The sequence below is a fragment of the Crocodylus porosus genome, unplaced genomic scaffold, assembly GCF_001723895.1.
Source record: "Crocodylus porosus isolate Cpor-Errol unplaced genomic scaffold, CroPor_comp1, whole genome shotgun sequence".
Taxonomy (NCBI): Eukaryota; Metazoa; Chordata; order Crocodylia; family Crocodylidae; genus Crocodylus; species Crocodylus porosus.
Window position 1 is genome coordinate 12,037,190 of NW_017728925.1, and position 23,457 is coordinate 12,060,646.

At 49.8% G+C, this 23,457-nt stretch overlaps 1 protein-coding gene across 9 annotated transcripts in view; it reads left to right on the top strand.

Annotated features, from left to right (window-relative positions):
* PRRC2B (proline rich coiled-coil 2B) overlaps nt 1-23,457 on the top strand; it is a 58,430-nt gene that overhangs the window by 18,363 nt on the left and 16,610 nt on the right. For 8 of the 9 annotated variants that reach the window (XM_019540822.1, XM_019540826.1, XM_019540824.1 and 5 more), the window contains exons 5-18: nt 769-841; nt 5,104-5,247; nt 5,974-6,215; nt 7,243-7,364; nt 7,860-8,002; nt 8,594-8,684; nt 9,176-9,368; nt 9,986-10,301; nt 11,058-11,248; nt 13,681-13,888; nt 14,882-15,104; nt 16,076-18,115; nt 19,791-19,990; nt 20,746-20,891. In XM_019540822.1, the coding sequence (XP_019396367.1) occupies nt 769-841; nt 5,104-5,247; nt 5,974-6,215; nt 7,243-7,364; nt 7,860-8,002; nt 8,594-8,684; nt 9,176-9,368; nt 9,986-10,301; nt 11,058-11,248; nt 13,681-13,888; nt 14,882-15,104; nt 16,076-18,115; nt 19,791-19,990; nt 20,746-20,891 (4,332 nt within the window). The remainder of the gene's footprint in view (nt 1-768; nt 842-5,103; nt 5,248-5,973; nt 6,216-7,242; nt 7,365-7,859; nt 8,003-8,593; nt 8,685-9,175; nt 9,369-9,985; nt 10,302-11,057; nt 11,249-13,680; nt 13,889-14,881; nt 15,105-16,075; nt 18,116-19,790; nt 19,991-20,745; nt 20,892-23,457) is intronic. The other variant, XM_019540823.1, reaches the window with a different exon arrangement.

Consider the following 23,457-nt stretch of genomic DNA (forward strand, 5'->3'; position numbering starts at 1 on the left):
CTGAGAAGAGCCTCCTCCCCAGGGGAGAGAGGTGGAGGCCATCTCTTCCCAGCAGCTCGCTGCCTCTCTCGCCAAAGAGCGGGCTGTGGTCATGGAAGCCTTCCCGATGACACCAGCTCCGCAGTCTTTGGTTTACTGCGTGGATCCTCCTCAAAGGCTTGATATGGCTTGCTAAGAATAAATCTGGCTGGGTGTGACAAATAGCAAGTGTCGGGGCTTGAAGGATTTGCTGGCAAGTGAGAAGACTCCACCAGCGAGTATAGAGACCCAACGCCATGACTGTTGCTGAATCTAAGCATTGACTTTTATGAAAGCCACATGGTTTTGCAGCATGCACTCGCCCGTGGCACATGGTTTTGCATGCACTCACCCTTTTGACTTTGCAGAGGGAACAGGAAGAGTAGGCAATTGGTCAGTGTCTGAGAGAGTGCAGAAGCTTCCAGGCATGTGGGGTGATACTGCAGCCTGAGGGGGAGTATTTTTGACAAAGAATGACTCTTTAGAGGGTGAGAGGATCAATCTAAGGAGACAGCTGGGGAATCTGGTTAAAGTATTGGGGGATGTTGGAGTCCGAGTGAGCATTTCACAGCAGCCTTTTTGGTGTGGTGGTGCAGAGACTTGCAGAGGCAGTGATGGCCCCTGCAAGGAGGTTAAGGGGACCTGTAGTCCCACGCAGGTGACCTGGGGAGCTGATCCTGGTAGTACAGTGTTGCTTAGCTTAGAGGGACTGTCACAAGTGTCTCCTGGTCTTTTTCTCTTGGTTTGCAGAGTACAATTTCAGTGCCAGGTGGACCAAAGTCATGGGCGCAGCTGAATGGAAAGCCAGCAGGACACGAAGGTGGTGAGTATTACTGAATAATGATGGAGGGGTGCTTGCATGTTCCACTTGGCATGCAAGTAAGTCGGGCCCCCTTCTTGATGTGTTGCCACTCTAAAAGCTGGATTAGTTGCAGGCAGACTTGTGACCGCACAGGCATTGCATGGCTTTAGATGCCTCATGCAACCTGGTGGTGGCAAAGTGAGGTTTATGGGCTTCCCTGTTTACATTTACACCGCACTTTGGCCCAGTGGAAGATGTGCATGGCCCCTTGTGTGCCCACACAAGGCTGCTTTGGCATCTGTGGTGTCCTGACTCAGTGCTTTCACACGAGGGTAGTTGCCTGATGTATCCACACCCAGACTCGGACACATGTAAGATGTGAGCTAGAGGTAAAAAGGTGGAGGGGATGGGTGCTGTGGGGAGCAAGGAAGAGGAGGCGTTAAGACAGTGATTCTCAACCAGGGTATTGAGATCCTTTCAAGGGTGCTGTGGAGGCCCACACACAATGTTAGCACTGTTAGGTGTGCAAACATGATTCACAAGATAAACCCAGATATTTCAAATCGGAGTCTGTAATGTTACAGACTGTTCTGAGCAGTGGTGTTCTGAGTTCTTTGCAACAGAAAATCTGCTCTATTCATGTTCTTCACTCAAAAGCTGGGTGTAAGCTAGGAGCTGGCACTTTCCAAGGGGGGAAGGAGTGGAGGCGGGGCAGACTGAGGCCTCCATGGTAAGGGAGGGAGTGGGGCTGGGGCAGGCACTGCACAGCCAGGGTGGGACAAAGCCGTGGGTGGCTTGTCCATGGGGGGCAAGGGGTGGGGCAGTTCTTGCTGCTGTGCATACCCCAGAGGAAGTACGGGGGGGGGGCACGTGCACCCTGGATCTGTGTATGGGGTAAAGGTGGGCTGCCACTGTAGGCTGGGGGCTCTGTCAGCCTCTTCCCAGTGGGGTGGCTTGGCCGGGGCTGTGCTCAGGTGAGGTGAGCAGCAGCAGCACTGGGAGGGAGGGTTATGGGTGGGGGTGCTTATAGCTACCCTGAAATTCACTGTAGCCCCCTTCCCATAGCCCCTTCTCCCAGTGCCGCCTCTGTTTGCCCCAAGTGCAGCCCTAGCCCAGCCCACTCTCTAGGAAGAGGCTGGTGCAGCCCCCGGCCTTGAGCTCTCAGTGGGCAGCCTGCCTTTGCTCCATGCACAAATTGGGGAGGCGTGTATCCCCCATGCCTCCCTGGGGGTGCTTGCAGCAGTGGGAACCACCCCGATGAGCTGTCCTTGGTTCTGCCCCACTCTCTCCCTCATCACGGGGGTCTCCATCTGCCCCCCCACCCCTTCCCCCCCATAGACTTGCCAGCCAGATGCTGCTCTCCACTGCTGGGCTGCACAAGGCATTTATCGGCTACCTTACTGGCTACATCAGCCAAAAAAACGTCGATTGCCGATCATGTCAATTTTCCTTTGATCAGTGCCAGTGTGATATGGACTTGATGTATTGGTGCATCTCTAGTTGTGGATCCAATGTTTCTCATGTTTACCTACCATAAGGAAGCAGGTGCCATAGACCCAAGGGTGGCTGAAAACATGCAAAGCCTAGCATGGGAACGAGATGCTAGAAGAGCAGCTTACGAGGAAGGAAGCCAGGAGACTAAAGCATATGGGAGAGGTGTCATGAAGCAGTCACCGGTGCAGCCCTAGTGTCTATATGAGTCTTCATATAGTCCTCAGGCCAGTGCAGCCTCGGTGTGGGGCGCTGCACTGAAGTTAGCCTGCCACTCACTGACTCTCCTGCTAATGGCGGCTGCCTGCCTGTGGGACTTGAAAGCAGTTGAACATTTCAAACAGAAAAATGTGCTCCATGATTTGGAGCTTTGATCTGATTTGGAGCCTGTCTCTTTTGAACCTGGACATGATTCCTGGTGGCAGTGAATATTGATATTTAAGGTGCGACAAGAATAGCATTAGGGCAGTGGCACTGAGTTGTTGAGGTTGGGAGCTGCTAGGTTAGGAAGTGAAAGTTCAGTGTTTCAAAAAGTGGAAATGGACTAGAAATGCAGTGACTGACTCTCCTGATTGGTCTGGAGGTTTTCTCAAGGCTCAGTGACCTCTGCAGACACCCCTGCTTGCCTCAGGCGGCTTCCAGCCCAAATACAGATCTTTCTTTATTGGACTGCTACTTTCTCTGAGGTGGTTGCCAATGCCGTATGGACCTTTCTTTTCTGGGTGTGAAATCTGGGGGCCAGCCCAGCCCTTGCTGAAGACTTGATCTAAGAGTAGTCTCTAGGAAAGCAGATCAAACCATTGTCAAGATGCAGCACTTAGAGCAAAGGAAGAGCCACATGCTGGGTTCAGAAGTACTTAATTAAAACAGTTGAATCGGAGAATCACAGAAATCAGACTGGGAAGACTAACGAGTTCATTTACTTCTTGCGCATGTTCTGCAATTGCTTTTACAGAATGACAGGAATTAAGGCTTTTGCTCTTTCTTTGCTCAGTGTATCTATTCCGTCTTCCAAAGATGGGGGAAGGAGAGATCTCTGTATATCTGAGGCAGTATAGTCTGCTAAATTAGTTATGAACTGCCATTTGAGTAAAGTGAGATGCCTGTATTTCGTCTGTTCAAATAACCATTCGGGGAGAGATGTTTACATTGTCCTGGACTCGTTCCAGTGCAGTGTCCTGGGGAATTAGGCTCCAAGTTGTTAACACCTGTAGATAAACGGTCTTTTTAGTGCAGCCTTGCAGATATGGAGGAAAGCTGGCTCTTTTTCCCTACTGTGCTAAGCAATAAATCTGTCCTGGAAGAAATCACAATATCAAAGATACCCAACTATATCTTATAATAGCTGATGAATATTATTAAAATTCTTGCTGCAAATACAGTTAGCCCAGTAATGCAGAATAAATAAGACCTCTGTTGCTCTAAATATTTGAGATCTGTCCCAGCTGAGAGAGTTTGAGACACTAAACTTGCAAAATATGATGTAGAAGTGCTGCAGGCAGTACTGGCCTTTATCTAGCTGCTGACATCCGCGAAGTAGTGTTGTTAGTTATGGAGCAAAGGACCAGGATCCTGACTTGGCAGCTCCTGTATTGTGAAACAGTATCTAGGATAGTCTTTCTTTTGTTACACTCTCTTGAATTTAAAGAGGCAGTTGTGAGCAGGTCACATTCCTCAATGCTGGTAGTCAGTCATTTTTTTTAATAAGGATTTTCTACCAAAGCTGATCAAAATGAGTTTTACATGTAAATATTTCTAAATAAAACACAATTAAAATGATGGGTCGATTGGCTTTTCTTTTTGTGTTTCCAGTTAATAAAAAGAAACAACAGCGTGGAGGAAGGTGAATTCCTGCAAACAAAACTAGCTAAAATATGCTAGTCATGCTTTGCTCTTCAGAGCAGAAATGACAAACAGTAAATTAGATTTTCCTTCTATGTCTTTATTAATCACTTGTGTTCTGTGGAACAAACAACCATCAACTGTACTTTTTATTTGGCTCTTCTCTTCCTAGCACCCGGAAACGGTTATTAGAGCAGGGCATGCTGTCTCCACCTTTTGCACTTGTTTTAAAATGCCTCTTTCTGCATAATTATTTTGGATTCTTCCTGCGTGGTGGTGGGCAGGCTCCTTCCATTCAGCGTCACCTGGCTGATAAGTTCAGGATGAATTGCTTTGTTTTGCATTCTCCCATAGCTAATAATTCACCAGGACAGCTTACCAGGAAGGGCAAATGAACTGGCTAGCTTTTGGACAGTGATCTGTGCCATCAAAATGCAGTGGAAGGGGCAGCGCATATGCCACAGTGCGCTTATCTACAACTTTGCATGGACGACGTTGCTGGGAGTGTAAGAACATAACTCTCCAGTGGAGGAATATCAGAGGTGGAAGAGTCTGAATGGAGATGTCAGGTGCTTGATATCTGGGTATTATTTATAAGCTGGCTTGCAGAGTTGTCTTGTCAGTTTGGTCTGAGTGAATGGACTGTCCAGAAATATTTAGGAGCTTCAAAACCACGTGCCTTAAATTCCTACAGCCAACCAAATGAAACTATGCCTCTGTGTGAAGAGTGGGTGAGTTACTTCAGTGGAGTCACGTGCTGTGTTAGTGAACTTCCTGCATCTGCTGGATACTGAGTTGTTAGCAAATGCAGCAAGGCAGCAGTCTGGGGGGTGAATATGTTAGAGATCAAGATTACTGCGAGGAAACTTTCTGCTGCGATTCCAAGCTGGGCAGGGTTACTGCAAGTCAAAGCAGCCTTACAGTCAGTCATGCCCTTGTCTCTTTGGCAGGTTCAAGGGCCTCAAGCCGACTGTTATCCTTCTCTCCCGAGGAATTTCCGACGCTGAAAGCAGCAGGCGAGCAGGACAAGGTTGGCAAAGAAAAGGGCGCCTTAGATCTGTCGTATGGGCCAGGACCAAGCCTCCGCCCCCAGAGTAAGTCCATGGCAGCTTCTTTTCCTGCCAGCCCCATGTAACTCCCTAGATGCCTTTCTCAGGGGAGGGAAATGGCCATCCCATTTGTCTGCAGTAGTCTTGGATGCCCACTCCCCATCCTCTGTCACTCCTCCAACAAGCCTCTGCATACGCTGTGGCTTGGCCAATGACCATGGAACCCAGCTTGCTGCTGACATTGGGCACCTGACTTCTGCAGTGCAGGCAGCTAAATATTTACTGTCACCTGCCTGCTCATTGCTTAAGTCTTGCTGTTTGCAGGATGGAAGGGGGGAAGAGCACAATGCAGTGGGTAAATGGGCTGACTCATTCCTGCTGGAGAACTGGTCTCCTCTCTGCCTGGGTCACAAATGCAAGGGGGTTGGTGGCATTATTCTGGCTCACAAGGAGCAGTTGTCTGTGGCTGAATAGATTGCTTACCCCTGCATGATGGGGGCATACACACTGTGAGGACACAAGGACTCTGGTAAGGTGGGATTGGGGCTCCTTTGAGCATATGCATGTGTGGACTTTTACGGTTACAGCAGTTCCCCAATAGCAAATGACGCTCTGTCCCTTGTATGATGGGGGAAATCTTTTATTTATTTTATTTATTTTTATTTCCTTCTCCTACTGGAATTACCAAGCCACCAGGTGTCTCTGACCCTGGGCTCTCTCTGCTTGGTGGCCTTCACATGTGCACAAGCGCCTGTGTCATTTCCTTTTCAGATGTCACTAGTTGGAGGGAGGGCGGTGGGAGGAACATTACCTCTGCCACGTCTCTGACCGCCTCCCCTGCTGAGCCGGGTAGCAAGACCTCTAGTACCGGAGATGGAGCCCCCTCCTCAGCGAGTGCCAGCGATCCTAAGGAGCCCTCTCTCCGCCCAGCTCAGCCTGTCCGAAAAGGGGCATCACAGTTCATGGGAAATGTGTACCAGCCACCTACATACCATGACATGCTACCTGCTTTTGTAAGTCCCTCTGCCCCAGTAAGCTGCCTCTTCATTTCTCACTTGTCCTAAGGTGTCATAGTGCAGCGCGGTGAAGTAAGAGGGTTCCTATGGAGTGAGGAAGTTGCATCTGACTTCAGGAGCCCCCTCGGTGATTTCTGGTGATGGTTAAACAGAAGAATATAAATGTGATACTGGGTCAGACCAGTGGTCCATCTAGACCTGCATCCTATCTGTGTCAGTGGCAGGGGTGGATACTATAGAGGGGGAATATTGAATTGGATATTTCTAGAGTGATTTACTCTGCTCTCTATTCAGTACCCTCTCTGGGATCAACCATTAGAGGTTGAGAAATGGCAGAGGAAACATCTCCAGGCATTCTAGATCTATCACCCATGAATGTATCCAGTCTCTTTTTGAACCTGGCTCTCCTATGTGCCTGCACCACCTCCTGTGGCAGTGAATTCCACAAGTTAATTATGCATTGCTTAAAAAACTTTCTTCTGTTAATTTTAAACCTGTCACCTACTAATTTCAGTGAGTGCCTTCTAGTTCTAGTATTTTGGGTTTTAGTGAACAACAGTTCCCTATTTGCTTGGTCCACACCCTTCATGATTTTATAAACCTCAGTTAGAGCTCCTCTCAGCCTTCTTTCCAAAACTGAGTTCTAACCTTTGCAGTCTGTCTTGATATAGCAACTGCTTCATGCCCTTGATCATTTTGGTTGCTCTTTTCTGTAGTCAGGGACCATTGGGATACCCACCCCCTGTCCTGTGCTGCCCGTCTTGCCTGTTTCCCTGCCCTCATTTGCCAGCATCGGTGCAACCTTGATCAGACGTGAGAGGTGCATCCCTCACCCCAAGAACATGTCGCTGCCTCAGCTGGTGCTTCAGGCAGGGTGTCCGGAAGGACTCCAGGCGTGCTTACCCAGTGCTTACTGAACTGTCCTTCCCTTCCCAACCTCGGCACTGAAACGTTTTTGTGTGCTGCCTGGGTATTATAGTCCATGGCAAAGAAAAGCTTTATGTTCACCATTGTCTCGCTTCAGATGTGTCCGCAACAACCACCTGAGACCCCTGCCTCGCTGGACCGTGGGTCTTTCCCTCTCCCTCAGCTTCGACTTGAGCCCCGTGTCCCTTTCAGACAATACCAGATGAACGACCAAGACGGGTACGGCCACCGTGAGTCACCAGCTTGGAGAGACCAGTGAAGGACAGAAACCCTAATGAAGCAGGGCCAGTGGATAAAGTTGTCCATTGCTGGGGGGTGGGGGTGGGACTGGCTTCATGTTGAGCTTCCGTGTGTTGCTGCTTTTGCAACAGGGTCTGGGAGCATTGCAGAGATAGGAGGTGAGAGAGCACTGCCTGTTGCTGTAGGAGCAGGTGGAGTTGGAAGGAATCCTTCACCAGCCAGAACAAAAGCATCCACAACCTCTAGGTTCCAAGGAACAACACTGGAGACTCCTTTAATAGCTGTGGAGGGCAGGAGAAGGAGAGTTGAATGTGCAATAATAGATGTTTGTAGCTTGACTGTATAAAATAAATGTATGCTACAAACATAGCTGAAACCGGTGTGCAAGCTCAAGGCATTTTGATTCTCCACCTAGTGACCTCTTCTCCCTTTAACTGGTGCCTGCAGCATTGTCTCTTTTCTATCTCTGTATAGGAAAGAGAACAGACTTGGGATGTCTCGTCCAACTCGTCCACTTCGGCAGCAAGCAGAGCGGGCCCCCCGGCCCACCATTATCAATGCGGAAAACCTGAAGGGTCTGGATGACCTTGATAACGATGCAGATGATGGCTGGGCAGGTAATGTGCCACAGACCCCTAGCGATAAAGTGACAGTGACTGCTCAAGGAGCAGATAGGTTCCTCCTCCTGTCCCAAAGAGCCACTTTGTTTTGGAAGCTCAGTCCTTCTACCTGAAGTGGGAAGAGGGTGTCATGGGCTGTTGGACAGTTGCTCTCGGTGGAAATGATGGTACAGTAGATCCTTCTGATCCTTCCACTCTTCCATACTCAAGGAACCGGATCTGAGGACTCTGAGGAGCAGAGAGGGTGCAATGTGTTTCCACTTTGGGAAGAGGGAGAGGTCATCTGAAATCTCATGAGACCCATCATCTCTTTGGGAGAAATCTAGCTGTACATGATCATGCACACAGGATACCTCTTCTCAGTTTGCTGCCTCTGTTTACTTGCATGATGCATTACTGGTCTTGTAAAATCAGCACTGCCGTTGAGATGCTCTGTGGGGCCTATACTGCTTGCTTTCAATTGTCCTAATGGTTCTGACTTGGCTTTCTGGCTTATGGCTATAGAAAATGCTTTTCAGAACCTGACAGGACCCTCTTCCTTTCTTTCTTTTTTTTGGATGCATCCCCTGCCCATGGCCCCCATCTCAGGCATTCATGATGAAGTGGACTACTCAGAGAAACTGAAGTTCAGTGAAGATGAGGAAGAGGAGGAAAATCTTAAAGATGGAAGACAGAAATGGTAAGAGTGTGTGATTCCCTTGGTGCCACATTCACCCTCCCAAGCTTAAACATTATTACACTGTTGATTTGTTTAAATGGATTTATTTAAAGTATTATCTGGATATCTGGAAATGAGGCTTGCCCCTTTCAGCTTATGTCAGAAGTTTGGATCCCACGGGTTGTGGTAGCAGGGTGATGTTGAAAGGGTGATGGGATTGGGAGTCAGGAAAGCTGTGTTCCATTCCTGGCTCTGCCACTTGTCAGCCATGCAGACTTCAGTGACCTGCTTTCTCTCCAGCTGTGAAACAGCATTGCTGATGCTTCAGCATCTTCACAAAGTATCTTGATGTGGGTGAAAAGCATGATATATGGGCAAAATATCTGTTGTGCATCTTTTTTTCTCCATGTTGGTTTAGAAGGCTGTCTCCTGCCTTGCGACTCGATGGGTAGGGTTGGGAATGTGTGTTGAAGCGAGTTGGAAGTGTAATAGCAACAGCATCTGTGTGGCAGGAACAGCTGGGACCCCAGAAGGCAGCGGCAGCTGTCCCTGAGCTCCGCAGATAGTGCAGATGTCAAACACCCCCTGGAGGAAGGGAAGAACTGGGCTGACTCGGTGGGCTTGTCCCGGGGTGTCCGCAAAGTGCAGGACCCCCCACAGCCTCCAAGGAAGCTCAATGGCTGGACCTCTACATCAGAATATCAGGTATGCTGACTGCCTCTTGCCCTTCCCTACACTGGCTCAGGCCCCAAGAAGCTTACAGCGACCCTCCCACAGACCCATGTTGGGACTTAAACCCAAGAGGGAGTCTAGTTCTAGCCAGCCTCCATAGCAAACGAATGTCTGAGCAACGCAGGAATAGCTGGGGGAACTAACAGTAGGGGAGGATCTCCTTTGAGCCTGCTGGTGCTGCTGGAGGACTGGGGCAGGGTTATATTTTGCACAGTCCTCCCTGTGTTCCCAGCACTACAGAGGTTCCTGGGCAGCGTTCCCACCAGAGGGGGGTTGCGGGGAGAGAATCAAAGCTGGACTAGAGCATTACGGTGACACCCCATGTTTTCTTGCCCATGCAGTTAATGGTGCCGTGCCCACTGCTGATGTGCTGCAGCGATTGGAGAGCAAGGGTTAGGGTCTGGGAGACTTTCAGAAGTTTCTCAAGTGTGATGGAGCTATGGGATTATTCCCAGCTAGGGAGAGGCTTGCTTGGGGAGGGAAGGTTTCTGCCTTGTGTGAGATGAAAAGAAACAGCTGCAGGAGAGTGGAGTGTTTCATAGCGTTGAGTGTTTGGCTGACCCTCACCAGGATGTTCTTGTCTCTGGCAGAAGCCCCCAGTGGGCAGTGTCCTCAGACAGCAGTCCCTGGAAGAGAAAGAGGAGAAGGTGCCCCTGAGGCAGAAGTTTATCCACTCAGAGATCTCTGAGGCTGTGGAGCGAGCCAGGCGACGACGGGAGGAGGAAGAGCGGCGAGCCAGAGAGGAACGTCTGGCAGCTTGCGCTGCCAAACTCAAGCAACTGGATCAGAAGTGCAAGCTAGCTCAGAAAACAGGAGAGGCCCAGAAACACGTGGAGAACGAAGAGCTGAAAACCCCCACCACGGAAAAGGCCACAGTTCAGGACAACAGCCACGCTTTCCGGAGAGGTACTGGCACCTCTGGTACTGGCTGGTTCTGACCAGCCTTGTGTCAGAACAGTGGCTGTGATGATTGCTTTTAGCAGAGGCAGGGTACATTGACCTGAAAGGACACAGAAACCCATCGTGGGCTTATTTGAGTTGCATCAGACAAATCAATTCTTTCTGGTTTCCTGAAGAACATTTTGGGGTCACTAAAGCAGGACCTTTTTAAAGGAGCTCTGCCTTTATTAAAGTTGCATAGGAAAAGCCCTACCACTCCAGTTCCCTTGCCTGTATTAAGAACCAGCTCTCCGGAGTGTTCACCCCTTCACTCTATCAAATAGGGTTAGATCTAGGAAGTGGAATGGCCTGGGGACCTATGCTAGCAAGGCCCTGGCCACAGGGTCAAGGGTACTAAAAAGACAGAAGGGGACTTGCGCTGTTATTGAAGCAACTGCTTTGGCCAAATGGATCTGTGGCCAGTTGTCCTCAGTTGGAAGGATGTTGGTGGCAGTGGAAGGTCTCAGCTGGAGGGGTTTGTAGTTAAATCAAGAAAACAGGGGTTCTTAAAGCTGTCAAAGCAAGGCAGAGGAGTTAGTGGCTGAAATTTTGCCTGTGTAGCGGAGCATGAGGAGGAGCGTGGACTGGAATTCCCTTAAGTAGCATAGTCTCAGTGAACCTGCAGGTCATCTATGAAACGTCCTTGCAGGTGACTGGAGAGAGGGTTTATAATGTGCTCTAGCCCCATGCATAGCACAACTGAATCCATCTGTTCTTCACCAGCAACCCCCGAATTCCATGCCCAGGAAGCCTCTGCTGGTTATCTAGAAGAGGAAACCGCAGCCACAACAGCAGCTGCCCAAAGCAGCAGTGAGGAGGAGCTCCAGGAAGCCACGTCCCCAGCACAAGAATTCAACAAATACCAGAAATCGCTTCCCCCACGGTTCCAAAGACAGCAGCAGCAACAGCAGCAGGTGAGAGGTTTGAGAGTTTCCAACTCCCAACTCAACTTCACTTTACCCCTTTGTTGAATCTTGTTCCCTTGGGGCTGTAACTTAATGCAGAAACAGCAGGAGCTGGGGGTTGACCACACATGGTCCTTTCCAACCCAGTTTTCCTACAATCCTACGAAATCCTGAAAGCCCTGCTACAAGCAGCAGTGTCTGGCCATGGTGGCTCAGAGGTGGAACCTGAGGGCTAGATGACTTGTCCTGTTTTCTGCATGCTCTCCCCATGGGTCACCTCTCTGCATCAGTTAGGCAGCATCATGGTTTGCAGAGTACTTCTGCTCTTTATGGTGGCTAATGCAGTTATATGCCCCACGCATGTTCTTACTCACAGCTGGTATACCCATATAGCACAAGCTTCGCCAAAGGTGGCTGTTGAAATTTGCCTGTAGAGGAGGTTGCGGGAGTGGCTTAGCTTCTGAGAGAAAGGGGTTCGCTTTGCAAATATCAGTGTTTGTTGCACCCTGCTTTTGTGGCAGCTCTGAGAGCTGGGCTCATTAGATGTCCCAGCTTCAATCTCCTGACCCTACTTGCCTGATACTGCTCCCTCGGTTTAGAACACAGTAAACTGCCCTTCAGTGCCCTTTTCTTTATGAGGGGATCTTTCTAGGTTAAATATTAGGCTCCCTTTAGCGTGCTGTTTATTAAAAATTTGTGTTTCAGCACTCGGTGTAAAGCCTCTAAAGACTTTCGAGATTTTAGTGGCTGGTGTATTTGAAAGGCCATGGACACTTAAGCATATTATGAGCATGTTATAGAGAAAGCAACCTAGCCTACAATGGTGTGTGTCTTGCTCGTTAAAGCAGCAGTTCCCAATCTGTGGTACGCAAACAACCTGTCAGTGATATGCACTCACAGATTTATTATAATTACTTTACATGACAAAAATTTGCTGGTGGTACTCAAGGTTGAACTGAAATGTGTGCTGGTGGTAAAATACAAAAGTTGTATTGTTTTAACTCGGTGGTGCACAATCTGTCAGAGCTTGGGAACCGCTGTTTTAAAGAGATTTGTCACTTGAAATGTGTGTGGTTGGGAAGCTGGAATGCTGCTCCTGCAGTCCAGCCCTGGAGCGGAAGCCCTGCGTGTTGCTAGCAGTGACTTTTATTTTCTGCTGTGGGGCACAGTGGGAGAAGAGAGTTGGCCCTTTCAGCGATCATGTGCCGCTTCTGATAGTGTTGCAAACCAAGAAAGAGAAATTCTGAGGCAGATGGAGGAGATTAAGGTTAATCTTGTGTTTTAATTGCACTTGTTACATTCTCACCTGAGTGCAGTTTGTATTTTTGTGGCCCGTTAGCTTAAGCCCAGATGGCAAGTCACCGTCATGCCTGATAGAACCCTCTGGTAGAGTCACAGAAGTCGGGTCGGAAGGGACCTAAGTAGATCTTCAAGTCTGACCCCTGCCCTGGGCAGGAGAGAATACTGGGCTCATGACCCCAGCTAGGTAATTGTCTAGCCTTCTCTTAAAGACCCCCAGGGTAGGAGCCAGCACCGCTTCCCTTGGAAGTTGGTTCCAGATCCTGGCCGCCCTGACTGTGAAATAATGCCTTCTAATGTCCAGCCTGAACCTACTCTCAACCAACTTATGGCCATTATTCCTTGTTACTCCAGGAGTTGCTTGGGTGAACAGGGTCTCTCCCATTCCCCACTGGTCCCCCCGGCGAGTTTATAGATGACCACCAGATCCCGCCCCCCAGGCTTCTCTTGTGAAGACTGAACAGGTTCAGGTCCCGTAGCGATGGAGGCTGGACCATGTTCTGCTTCTTTAGCGAAGCAGAATAAGATAACCACTGTGGTGGTTGCGTGTCCCAGTGATGCATAGGAAATGCAGTAGGACTTTTTTATTTGTTTTCATAACTGAATTTTATTACTGTTTCTTCTTATGTCTCGGGTTAATACATCTTCTAGCATTATGATCTTATGCTGTATAGAACGTAGAGATAATACTTCCTCCAAAAAGAAGCCTTATCTGTAGCATTGGATTCCAAGTGATCTGTTGTGTTTTAACAGGAAAAGGCCATGAAGTCTCCGGTATTTCCACACGTGTTGGGAGAATACAGGCATTGGGTTTCAAGCCGATCTCTTGGTTTCTGGTTGCCTGGGTAGGGTGTAATGTAATGGAGTGCTCTCCTATCAGTGCCAGCAATATATATGTGAAGGGACAGTATGGTTTGACATGTGTTGATGTGTACTTCTAAAGAAGCTCTGGTGGTTCCCTCTTAAACAAGCAGTGAACTGCCATCATCTGTTTTCTCCTGTACTCAAGGCAGCACAATGGAACATCCTTCGGAGCCTAAAATACACAAGCTGATCTAGGCCAAAGAGAATGGACTTGTGTCCTGCTATATTCAGGAGCTTGTAGATTGTGCCACCCTGACTTTTCATTTCTCCTTCTCCAGGAGCACCTGTACAAGATGCAGCACTGGCAGCAGCAGCAGGTCTATCCTCCACCATCCCATTCACACCCCCAGCGCACCTTCTATCCACCACACCCTCAGATGCTTGGGTTCGACCCTCGCTGGATGATGATGCCTTCTTACATGGACCCTCGTATGGCTCAGGGCCGCACCCCTGTGGATTTTTATCCATCAGCCCTTCATCCTTCGGGTAAGGAGTCTTTTGTGCCTCCCTTATCCTCAGGGGCCCTCCTTCCTTGGCTTTACACCACATCTACAGCTTAGATTCAGGAGATTCATTGCATGTAGCCAGCAGGATTTTAGAATGCAGAGAGCAAGGAGTGGTTTTGGGGGTTCTGGTTAGTCCCTCCACAGATGCCTTGGAGTAGTCACTTTGCTGAGGTTTCAGGCCACTAAGAGGCTGGCCCTTTTACTTCAGAGATGCATTCTTGTTGCTTGTTGTTGACCCTGTTCTGGGATCGGAGCAGTCAGTTGCGCAGCAGGAGCTGATGAGCAGGTAGCACATGGATGTTGTCCTGCTTGGAGCTGGGTACCGGAAAGGGCTAGAAAAACACGGACTCTTCTACCCACACTGCTACTGGTATGCTGCCTGGGGGCTTGCATGGAGCCATGGGGAGGAAGTCATAGCAGATTGTATTAGACCAAGACAGGATTGTTTGTGTGAAGGGGAAGGAAAGGGCTGGAGATGAGTTTAGTTCTGCAAAACTTGGTTAGATCTTCTCTAGGCAGAATGGTGAACAAGCCAAAAAGTCTGAGTAACATCCCTGTAGCGCCTCTTCATCCTGCTAGTAACCAGCCAGAGGTACAAACAGAAAGCTCAAGGAGCACCATTTGATGCAGTTGGTCATGCAGGGTCGTCATTAGTTGTTATTCCATCCACCCCATCCTCCGCCCGGCCTCCTTCCGTGCTCCCAAGCCAGTGAAGTTGCATATCGCTGTGGTTGGGCTTGGACGGGAAAGCTGCTTTAATTAGCAGCCATTGCTTTCCTTTCATTTTGGGGAAGTTGCTCACCTTTTATAGACGTGAGCAAAATGTCCTTCTTTACATGGTTTCCATGGCTGCATTCCCCTGATGTTCAGGAGGGAGAGGAGGATGACCTGCCAGGGGGCTGTGTTACCACTGCTTGAAGGGGCACATCTCTCATCTCAGCTTGAACTCTCTCCCTGTCTCTCTCCTGCTCAGGAATTATGAAGCCCATGATTCAGCAGGACTCCATTGGCGGAAGCATCTGTAGGTCCGAGGAGCAGAATTGTCAGACATCTATGCAGCAGGAAAGGAAAGCTCCTTCTCTGGACCCTGCCCCAGTGTGGGGCCAGGAGAGCTATGCTTCTCTGCAGAGCAAGGGATACGCTGTCTCCCATCAGAAACAGGTGGAGAGCGTGGCTGTGGAGGGACTGCATGCCAGGTGAGGGCATGCTTGTACCATGCTACCAGGCCCTCTGTGCCCTTCCAGTGGAGAAAGGGCTCAGGCTCTAGCCAAAAAAAACTTCTCAAAAGCAGGAAAAAGTATTTGGTTGCTGGTGGGCCCTGGAGTGAAGATAGCGCCCAGTTTGGACATGGCTGTGTGCTTATGCATGTGGAGATAACACTTGGTGTGGCTGTTTTATATCTTGAAACTCAAATGGAGTCTAAACTGACTCTAGGGCAGTTGTTATCAACCTTTTGGACTCGAGGTACCCTCCATGACTTGTGTGAATTGAGTGGTGCTCAATTTCAAACACAAATTTTATATATTACGGTGTTTACCTTCTTGCAGAAGGGCTGGGCAGTGAGGGGACAAGCCTGAGCCTGCATGTTTCTACTTAGCTTACCTGTTTGTCTCCTCACTTCTTGCGGCACCCTTCAAAGGATCTAGCAGCACCTCATGGTATCGTAGCACTCTGGTTGAGAATCACTGCTCCGGGGGCTTCCCCTTTCTGCTTGTGGCCTTGGCCAGGCTCCCAGTGTCCATTGTAGAGTGGCAGTTACTGCTTCCTGAAGACGGGTGTCAAAAAGGGAGAGTTGGAACTTCTGGCTAACGCTGTCTTTAACGTTAATGGTTTGTTAACCCTGCAGGTCCTCTAATTTGAAATCTCTGCGTGACCTGGAGCCTGAGTCTACATTCATTTCTTAAGAAAACTGCCTTTGTTTTTATTTTCTGTACAGAATCTGCTTTCTTTGTCATCTGCTGGTTCTGTCTAGCCTAGTGTTACAGACCGGAGCTATGGCAGCTCCATAAATCTCAGCACTCGAGCAATTCATAGTCTTGTTGTTGCATGATTTAAAGTCAAGAGTGAAGCTGCCTTTATTTATTGTTTTCCTGTGTTCGGGCTGGGGACTGGGGCAGCATGCTAGTCTCACTGCCTGATTGACTTGTTCCTCCTGGTTCCTTTTCAGAAGCGATAGCTCGTACTCTGCTTCGTCTGGAAGGTCAGAGGCTGTGAGCACTCAGCGGGACCTCTTTGAGGAGAGAGGGGAGGAGTACTTAAACACCTTTGAGAAGAAAGCCCAAGCCGACTTTGACAGCTGCCTGTCATCTCAAAGACTAGGCCAAGATCTTTTGTTTCAGCACCAGGAGAAAGTGCAGGATGCTTGTGTTTCTGGGAGCCGCCATGCAAGCTTGAGGTGTTCGCCCCTGGAGTCCGACTTTGTACAAGCTGATAAGAAACCAGAGTATAATGGCTGGGACCTCAGCCAGCAGCAGAAACACTCGGAGGCTGCCGCAGAGGCAGATGAAGAGGCTTCCAGGGATGAACGCTCATTTAGTGCTGACCCCTGGAAGAAAGAAGTGGCTACCAGCAAGCCACCTGCGGAAGAGTCAACGGAGTGGGCTCCTGAAAACAGAAACTCTAGCACTCAGCACCAAGAGCAGATGGGGCGGACACGGCGATCCGGCCCAATTAAAAAGCCAGTCCTGAAAGCCCTCAAGGTTGAGGAGAAAGAGAAGGAGCTGGAGAAGAGCAAGCTGGAAGGAGAAGGTGCCTCATGCCCAGCAAAAGAAAAAGCCCCTGTCCACAAGGTAGAGAACGAGCCAGAAGAGCCAGCAGCCTTGCTAAACCCCACTCACTACCTGCTGGATGACAAAGGTTCTTCCCCAACCAGCATCACCCGGGACACCGAGAAAACTCAGGAGGAAGAGGAGGAGGATGAAGAGGAGGAAAAACCTGAAAGAGCGTGGGAGAATAAGCTGTCCCGAGAGTCTAATGACCTCCCTCCTACTAAACGAAACAACTGGATCTTTATCGATGAGGAGCAAGCCTTTGGTGGGAGAGGCCAAGGCCGTGGGAGAGGCCGGGGCTTCCGAGAGTTCAGCTTCAGGGGCCGCGGCACTGTGGTTGGCAGCAGGGGCGTCTACAACAACCCAAGGAGCAGCCGAGGCCGTGGCCTCCGGGAGTTCAACCAGCAGGAAGACTTCCCCAGGGGCAAACCCAGGCGCAGGATCGCCAGCGAGACGCACAGCGAGGGGTCCGAGTACGAGGAGCTGCCCAAGCGTCGCCGGCAGAGGGGATCGGAGAACAGCAATGAGGGCTCTGCTCTGGAGAGGGAGGAGAATGACCTGAAGAAGGGAGACTTCAAGGAATCCTGGCGCTCCAACAAAATCTATTCAGACGATCACAACAGTCTTGACCCGAAGATGAGGGCCCCAAGAGCCTTTGGGAGGTCGCTACCCCCGAGACTGAGCAACTCTGGGTACGGGAGAAGAGGTTTTGCATCCAAGGAGCCGTGTCAGTGGCAAGGGAGGAGTGGGGGAGCCGTGTGGCAGGACTACAACCACGGCGCTCCATCGGAGACTTTTGGGGCCAGGCGGCAGCCTGACCGGGACTATCTCCAGGACTCTTACAAGCACTCAGACGCCTTCCCTGGAAGGGGCTTTGAGGAGACTCCCATTGAGGACAAAAGGCACTTTTTCCAGGAAGATTACACTGCTGACCCAGAAAACATTGAGAACAGGCCGTTCAGGAGGCGGCGCCCCCCGCGGCAGGACAAACCCCCCCGCTTCCGGCGTCTCAGGCAGGAGAAAGAATCCGTGGGCCAGTGGAGCCCCGAGGAAGGGGGAGCCAACCTCCTGCCCAGCCACTGGCCTGGAAGACCCAAGCTGACCGCGGCGGAGAAGAACGGCATCTCTGGCCAGAGGTCTCCGGAGCTGTCCTACCAGAACTCATCAGATCATGCCAATGAGGAGTGGGAGACGGCGTCTGAAAGCAGTGACTTCAGCGAGCGGCGGGAGAGGCGTGAGGGGGTGGCCGAGAGCGAAGCGCAGCTGGACGGTGGCCTGGCCGGCAGCACCCTGGGAGAGAAGAGAGAGCTGGCAAAGAGGAGCTTCTCGAGCCAGAGGCCTCTCGTGGACCGGCAGAGCCGTAAGGCAGAGTCCACTGGGTTTGGGGAGCAGTCGATGAGGGCCAGTGGCGGGGCAGCCTCCCACTACGAGAGCAAAAGGTGAGCTCAGGTTCCAGCGGGCAGCGTGTCCTTTGTGCACGCCCGTGTCCCCCGTCAGGCCTATGGGGCCAGCTGGCCTGGCAGATTTGTGGCAAAGCGTTCCTCCCGTCATTCACAGGGGACCCCCAGTGCACCCAGGATGTTCGATGTTTTCCCAGACTTTCATGCCCACACTAGAGCTCTGCTCGCCTTGGAAATTCAGATTCAGCTGTGTCTCAGGAGGGCTGTTGGGAATACCTGGGGCTGCCCCCTTTCTTCCACCTGGTTGGAGCCTGCACCACAAAGGTCTATCATTGCACCTGTGTTGTACCTCCAGCTGGCCAGAGGGCAGCCAGGGCATCCTGGTCCCTGACTGCCAACTCTTTGAGTTCATCTGGTCTGGGTGCTGACTCCTGGGAGTTACAAACAGAGTGGCATGGCAGCGGGGAAAGGTTGGGAGAGACGGGTAACAAGCTGATGGGAATGCAGAGGGGAGATGTCACATTTAAGTCTGTTTCACTACTTTGGAGATTTTAGATCCATAGCAGTGGCCATGGCATGGCTGCTATAGGTGGAGTTGCCAGATCTAGCCACATTTCAATAGGGTTTTCCTTAAAATCTGGTTATTGCATGATGGTAAACAGAAGACAGAGCTCCTTCCAGGAGAGCTATACGGGCCTGGTGTCAGGATTGCTCCTGTGAGAACTGTTATGGGCCGTAAGACAAACTGATAGCTAGGGATTAGGATTTTTGCTGCCTCCTCGGATGCATTTGGTGCCTGGTGCTCTGGGAGGCTGGAGTGGCTGGATTGTGGGGCTGAGCCTATTTGGCACGCCCATTTGTGATCTATTTTTTAGCAGCAGGTTTTGAGTCCAGCCCTCCTCAAAACTGCTGCACTGCACTGGGATTCATGCTTTGAAGTAGACAGATGCTTTGATGCTACTTCATTGTTTCCTCCCCTGACTAATTATAGCAAGCTGCTCCATGTAGGGGGCGAGGGGTTGTGCTGACAGACAGTGAAGAAAAGTGCAATGGGATATGTGGGGGAAACTTTACCGGGACAGGATGAGGAGCGAGAGAAACACAGGCTTGCCACTACACACTGCTCAGCTTTCTGTAACCAGTTTTTTCCCTTGTTCTGCACCTCAGCTTTGTCACCCAATGCCCCAAGTTGGTTAATCTCTAGAGCACAACGCATGGCTGAGGCTTGGAGCTCAAAAGAATTGCCCTGAAAAGAATAACTGGGGAAAAGTGATTTTTTTTTTTTCTAGGCTAAATGTGCATCAACCTCTCTGCTCCCCCTTGTCCCGTTCAGCCCTTTACTTGACATTTGCTAGAAAACGCACATTTTTTGCTAACATATGAGAAAATTGTAAGAGTTAAAGCTTTTTACGTGAGGGTGGAGGGTGCTGGAGCCCCAAATATTCAAAGGGGCACATGGGCCTGTAGTTTTCCCTCTGAGACAAACCAGAAAGTTTTCTGTCAGCTACAAGTAATGGTGCCTGTTGTTTCCATTCCACTTCCCACAGTAGCATCCCCCATTAACAAGGTATCTACATGGAAGCAATGTCTCTAGCATTTGGCTGCAGGGAAGGAAGATTGGGCTTGGTGAAGAGAACCCGACCCATTTCTTTGCCTTTTTCTATTTTCCCTCCCTTTGGCCTGCACTTGACTCTCACCCCTTGTCTCTTCGCAGGTCCCCGGAAGAAGGTGGGAGTCTTGGCAATGCCAGCAGCGGGAGCAGCCACTCTGTGTACAGCCTAGAACGAGCTTCGCACGCCAATTCAGACAGCGCTGAGGGCCCAGGTAAAAAGGTGGAGAAAGAGCCCAAGTCCACGGCCCAGAGAGCAAGTGACGAGGGAGAAGCCATGTCACAGTTCGAATTAAATTATGGAAGTAAGTGCTTTGCCTGGTTAGCTTCCCAAAAGGGATGCTACCCAGTTAATTACATGGTCGAGTCCTTTCCTCTGGTGCGGTAACACCCAAGACAGCATGGTCCAAGGTAGTTTTGAATACTAAATTTATACCCTGTGTCACGGGAAGCATTGGAATTGGGGCGATGGTTTTATAACTCTAGTAACGCAGTGTTGTGGTCCGATTCAAGTCAAGAATCTGGTTAGTGGGGGAGGAGCCAAGAACACCTGGCCATCTAAACCAGAGGAGCAGCCTGAGCCTGAGTTCTGCCCTAGTCATCTGTAAAGCCAGATGGTTGGTTTACAGGGATGGTTAGTGCAGGGGACTGAGTTAACTTCTGTGCAACGCTTCAGAGACAACAGGTCACATTTGCAAAATGTAGAAGTCTGGTTTGAAAAAGTCTCAGATGTTTTTGGAGCTTTTCTCCATTGTTGTGTAACCAAGTATGAGGAGGGGTTACTCGGTTAGTCTCTAGTAGTGATACTCTTGGGGCTGCGCAGGAAGCCTGATTTCTGGCTCCCTTCCCAAGCTCTGCTTGCCCAGGTCAGTGGAAGTATGCCCAGTATCTGGACTGCAGAGGAATGATGCAAAGCACTTGGGGTAATCCAGCTGGTAGGTGTGAGCAGGCCCATATAGTTTCACTTTCTGTTGGCCGAGCTATTTCATCACCTAGCTTGAGGGTCCCACTTGAGATACGTTCTTAAAAGATTCTGGTTTTAACTGTAACCCTTGTTCAGATGCCATCATTGACAATCGGGTTTCAAGCACAGCGGAGGAGAACGAAGTCGGTTCTGTGGCAGGCGAAGGCTTTATTGAGGTCCTCACTAAGAAGCAGCGCCGTTTGCTGGAAGAGGAACGTAGGAAGAAAGAACAAGCTGCCCAGGTAAGGAAGGGAAGGCCGGAGCACAGTCTGACCTAGTGCAGAGTCCAGAGTGGGTTTCAGTCAGAGTCTGAGACAGGCACACACTCACAAGCCCACCCACAGCCAAGGCTGGAAAAACACCGCAGTGCCTGTAGTTAGATAACAGCTGACGGTGTATTAGCTTTCGGTGTGATGGGTAGCACTGCTAGGCAGGGGTGGCTGGTTTCTCAGTCTCCGTGGCTTTCTGAGAGTTGCCATGGGTGTCGGAGGAGAAATCCCATACAGCAACTTAGGAAACTTTCTTTTAATTGTAAGGCAACTCGCTTTCAGAGCTTGTTGCTACTCTGGTAGCCAGGTGTCTCCTTTCCCCCGGTTCAACCCAGGCTGCGACTCCTTGTTGTGCTTCAGAAAGAATTTCCCAAAGTTGAGGTCCAGGTGGGCAGTATTTTTTTTTTTTTTTTTTCCCCATTTCTCTGCCAATTTGCACTGTGGCTTGTTGGGCGAACATGATTGTCCCATGCACACGGCTCTTAAAGCCTGGTGAGCAGCCTGAGTTGTAACTAAATGAACTTCACTTTCCTCACTAGAAGTGTTGTATTCCTCTGTTGAGCAGCGAGGGTCTGGTCTGCACTAGGAGGTTCACATCCTTTCAGTGAATCACTTGAGTGTCTCTAGTCAGTGCCCTTGCAGCAGCAGCAGCAGCAGCAGAGTTTGTCTGCTGAATGGAGGTGAGGCTTCGGCTTCTGCTCCTGCCCAGAAGAAAGCCCAAGTAGACATCCCTGCGCCTTCTGCTGGCTGTAGCTGTCCCATCAGCCAGTCAGTGCCTTTCCAAGCTGCTCTCTATGCTCTGCCAGCCCAGCTGCTGCAAGGAGCACATGCATATGTATGTGCTCTGGTGGCTGGGTGGTAGCAACCAGGGTCTGCCACCAGAACTCTTGCCGTCAGTCAGGAAGGTGCAGACGACATCTAAGACTTTACCTAACATGGGGGCTGCAGAAATGCACACTGAGGAGTTTCCAGATAATCTGTAATCAGGATGTTTGTTAGGGATTTAGATATCCCTTTCCACGCTGGTCATGTACTGCTCTGAAACTAAATCATTGACCAAATTGTTTTAGCTCCTGATAGTTTATGAGTAGGGTCTTCTGTCAGTGTAAATGATGTTCCAATAGATCCTTCTGACCCACCCATTACTTTGTACTCAAGGAGTGGGTCTGAGGAAACATCTAAACTGATACACTGAAGGGAAGATACTGATACCATCACTGATCCATGTCTCTAATTGTGGAAAATCAAATGGTTCTAGAATAGGAAACAGGCTCAAATGAAACTCCACAGCAGCGCTAAATCAGGTGGTGGTACCAATGTCAGCAATGGCAGGAAATACAAAGGGGCCTAGAGTTAGTCTGTGCGTGGACAACTGTAAGTTGGACTCAGTGGTTAAATTTTGTGCTGACCACAATTTGCCCTGGTTCATAAGGGGTTTTAAGTTGTGCTGAACAATATATCCATTAATTTGGCTTGATGACGATATGCAGATGAGACAAAATTTATGTAACTTCAGCGTGGCCATCATGGGAGTAGAAACAAGTTGCAATCACCATAGCAAAGCTTGGTCTCAGAAACTGATTTATTTGATGGGAGAGAGGTATATTCCAAACCATGACTGAGACAGAAGGAAGTAAGGGTGCAGCTGTATAACAAGAGACTTGAGTTTGTAGCTGAACATCCCTTTACAAAGACCTCTGTGTTCCCTCTACATTTTGGCCTCTATATGCCCAATATCCTTTTGTAAGACAGCAGCTGATAGCTTCTGCAGTACAGCTGTTGTTTGAGCATCGTGTCCAGGGCTGGGCACCATGCTGACCACAGACAGATTAACAAACGGAACACAATATTGTGTGGTATGTGTTTGCTCTTCTTTAAAGGGGCTAGAGGGGTTCCTTTGCAAAGAAAGGTTTGGGAGTTAGCAATGGGCAAGCCATCTACATGATGTTTGAGGCAAGTAGGGTGACTTAAGTCCAAGTACTTGAAGAGTGTAAATTCCTTGGAGGTGGAAGATATTTTTAAGTATAAGATGGGGATATGTGGAAGAACTAGAACAAAAAATATTGGGAACTGGTCCCTGACACTGAGATGGCTTAAGCAGCAGGTTATGTCTCCCAAGCCCTGTGACAGAAGCCTTGCTTCTTGGCACATTTAAAATTAGGCTAAAGAAAGCCTGAATAAATGTACCCAGTGGAGCGGCAGTGTAGTTGTGTGAGCTGAACTAATAGCTCCCTTCCCTCTCCAGAGGGTATTAGGGTATGTGAATCACCTGTCTCCTGATACTGTGGAGTATTAAATTGGTCCTTTAGTGTGCCCAGGGCTGGGGGAAGTCTTGTACCAAAGTCTAACATAGGGATGTTGGGTTTTTGCCCGTCCCTCCCCTCTGCCGAAGCCAACTGCTTTTTATAAACCTGGCACAGTTCCTCACCACCCTGCCATGTTGCCCCGACACAACACTTTGGCGATTTCCCTGTGTAAGGTGCTCGAGTCATCCAGGTTGGGGGCTTCCTTTGCCATAGAGACCCCAACAAGGGCACAG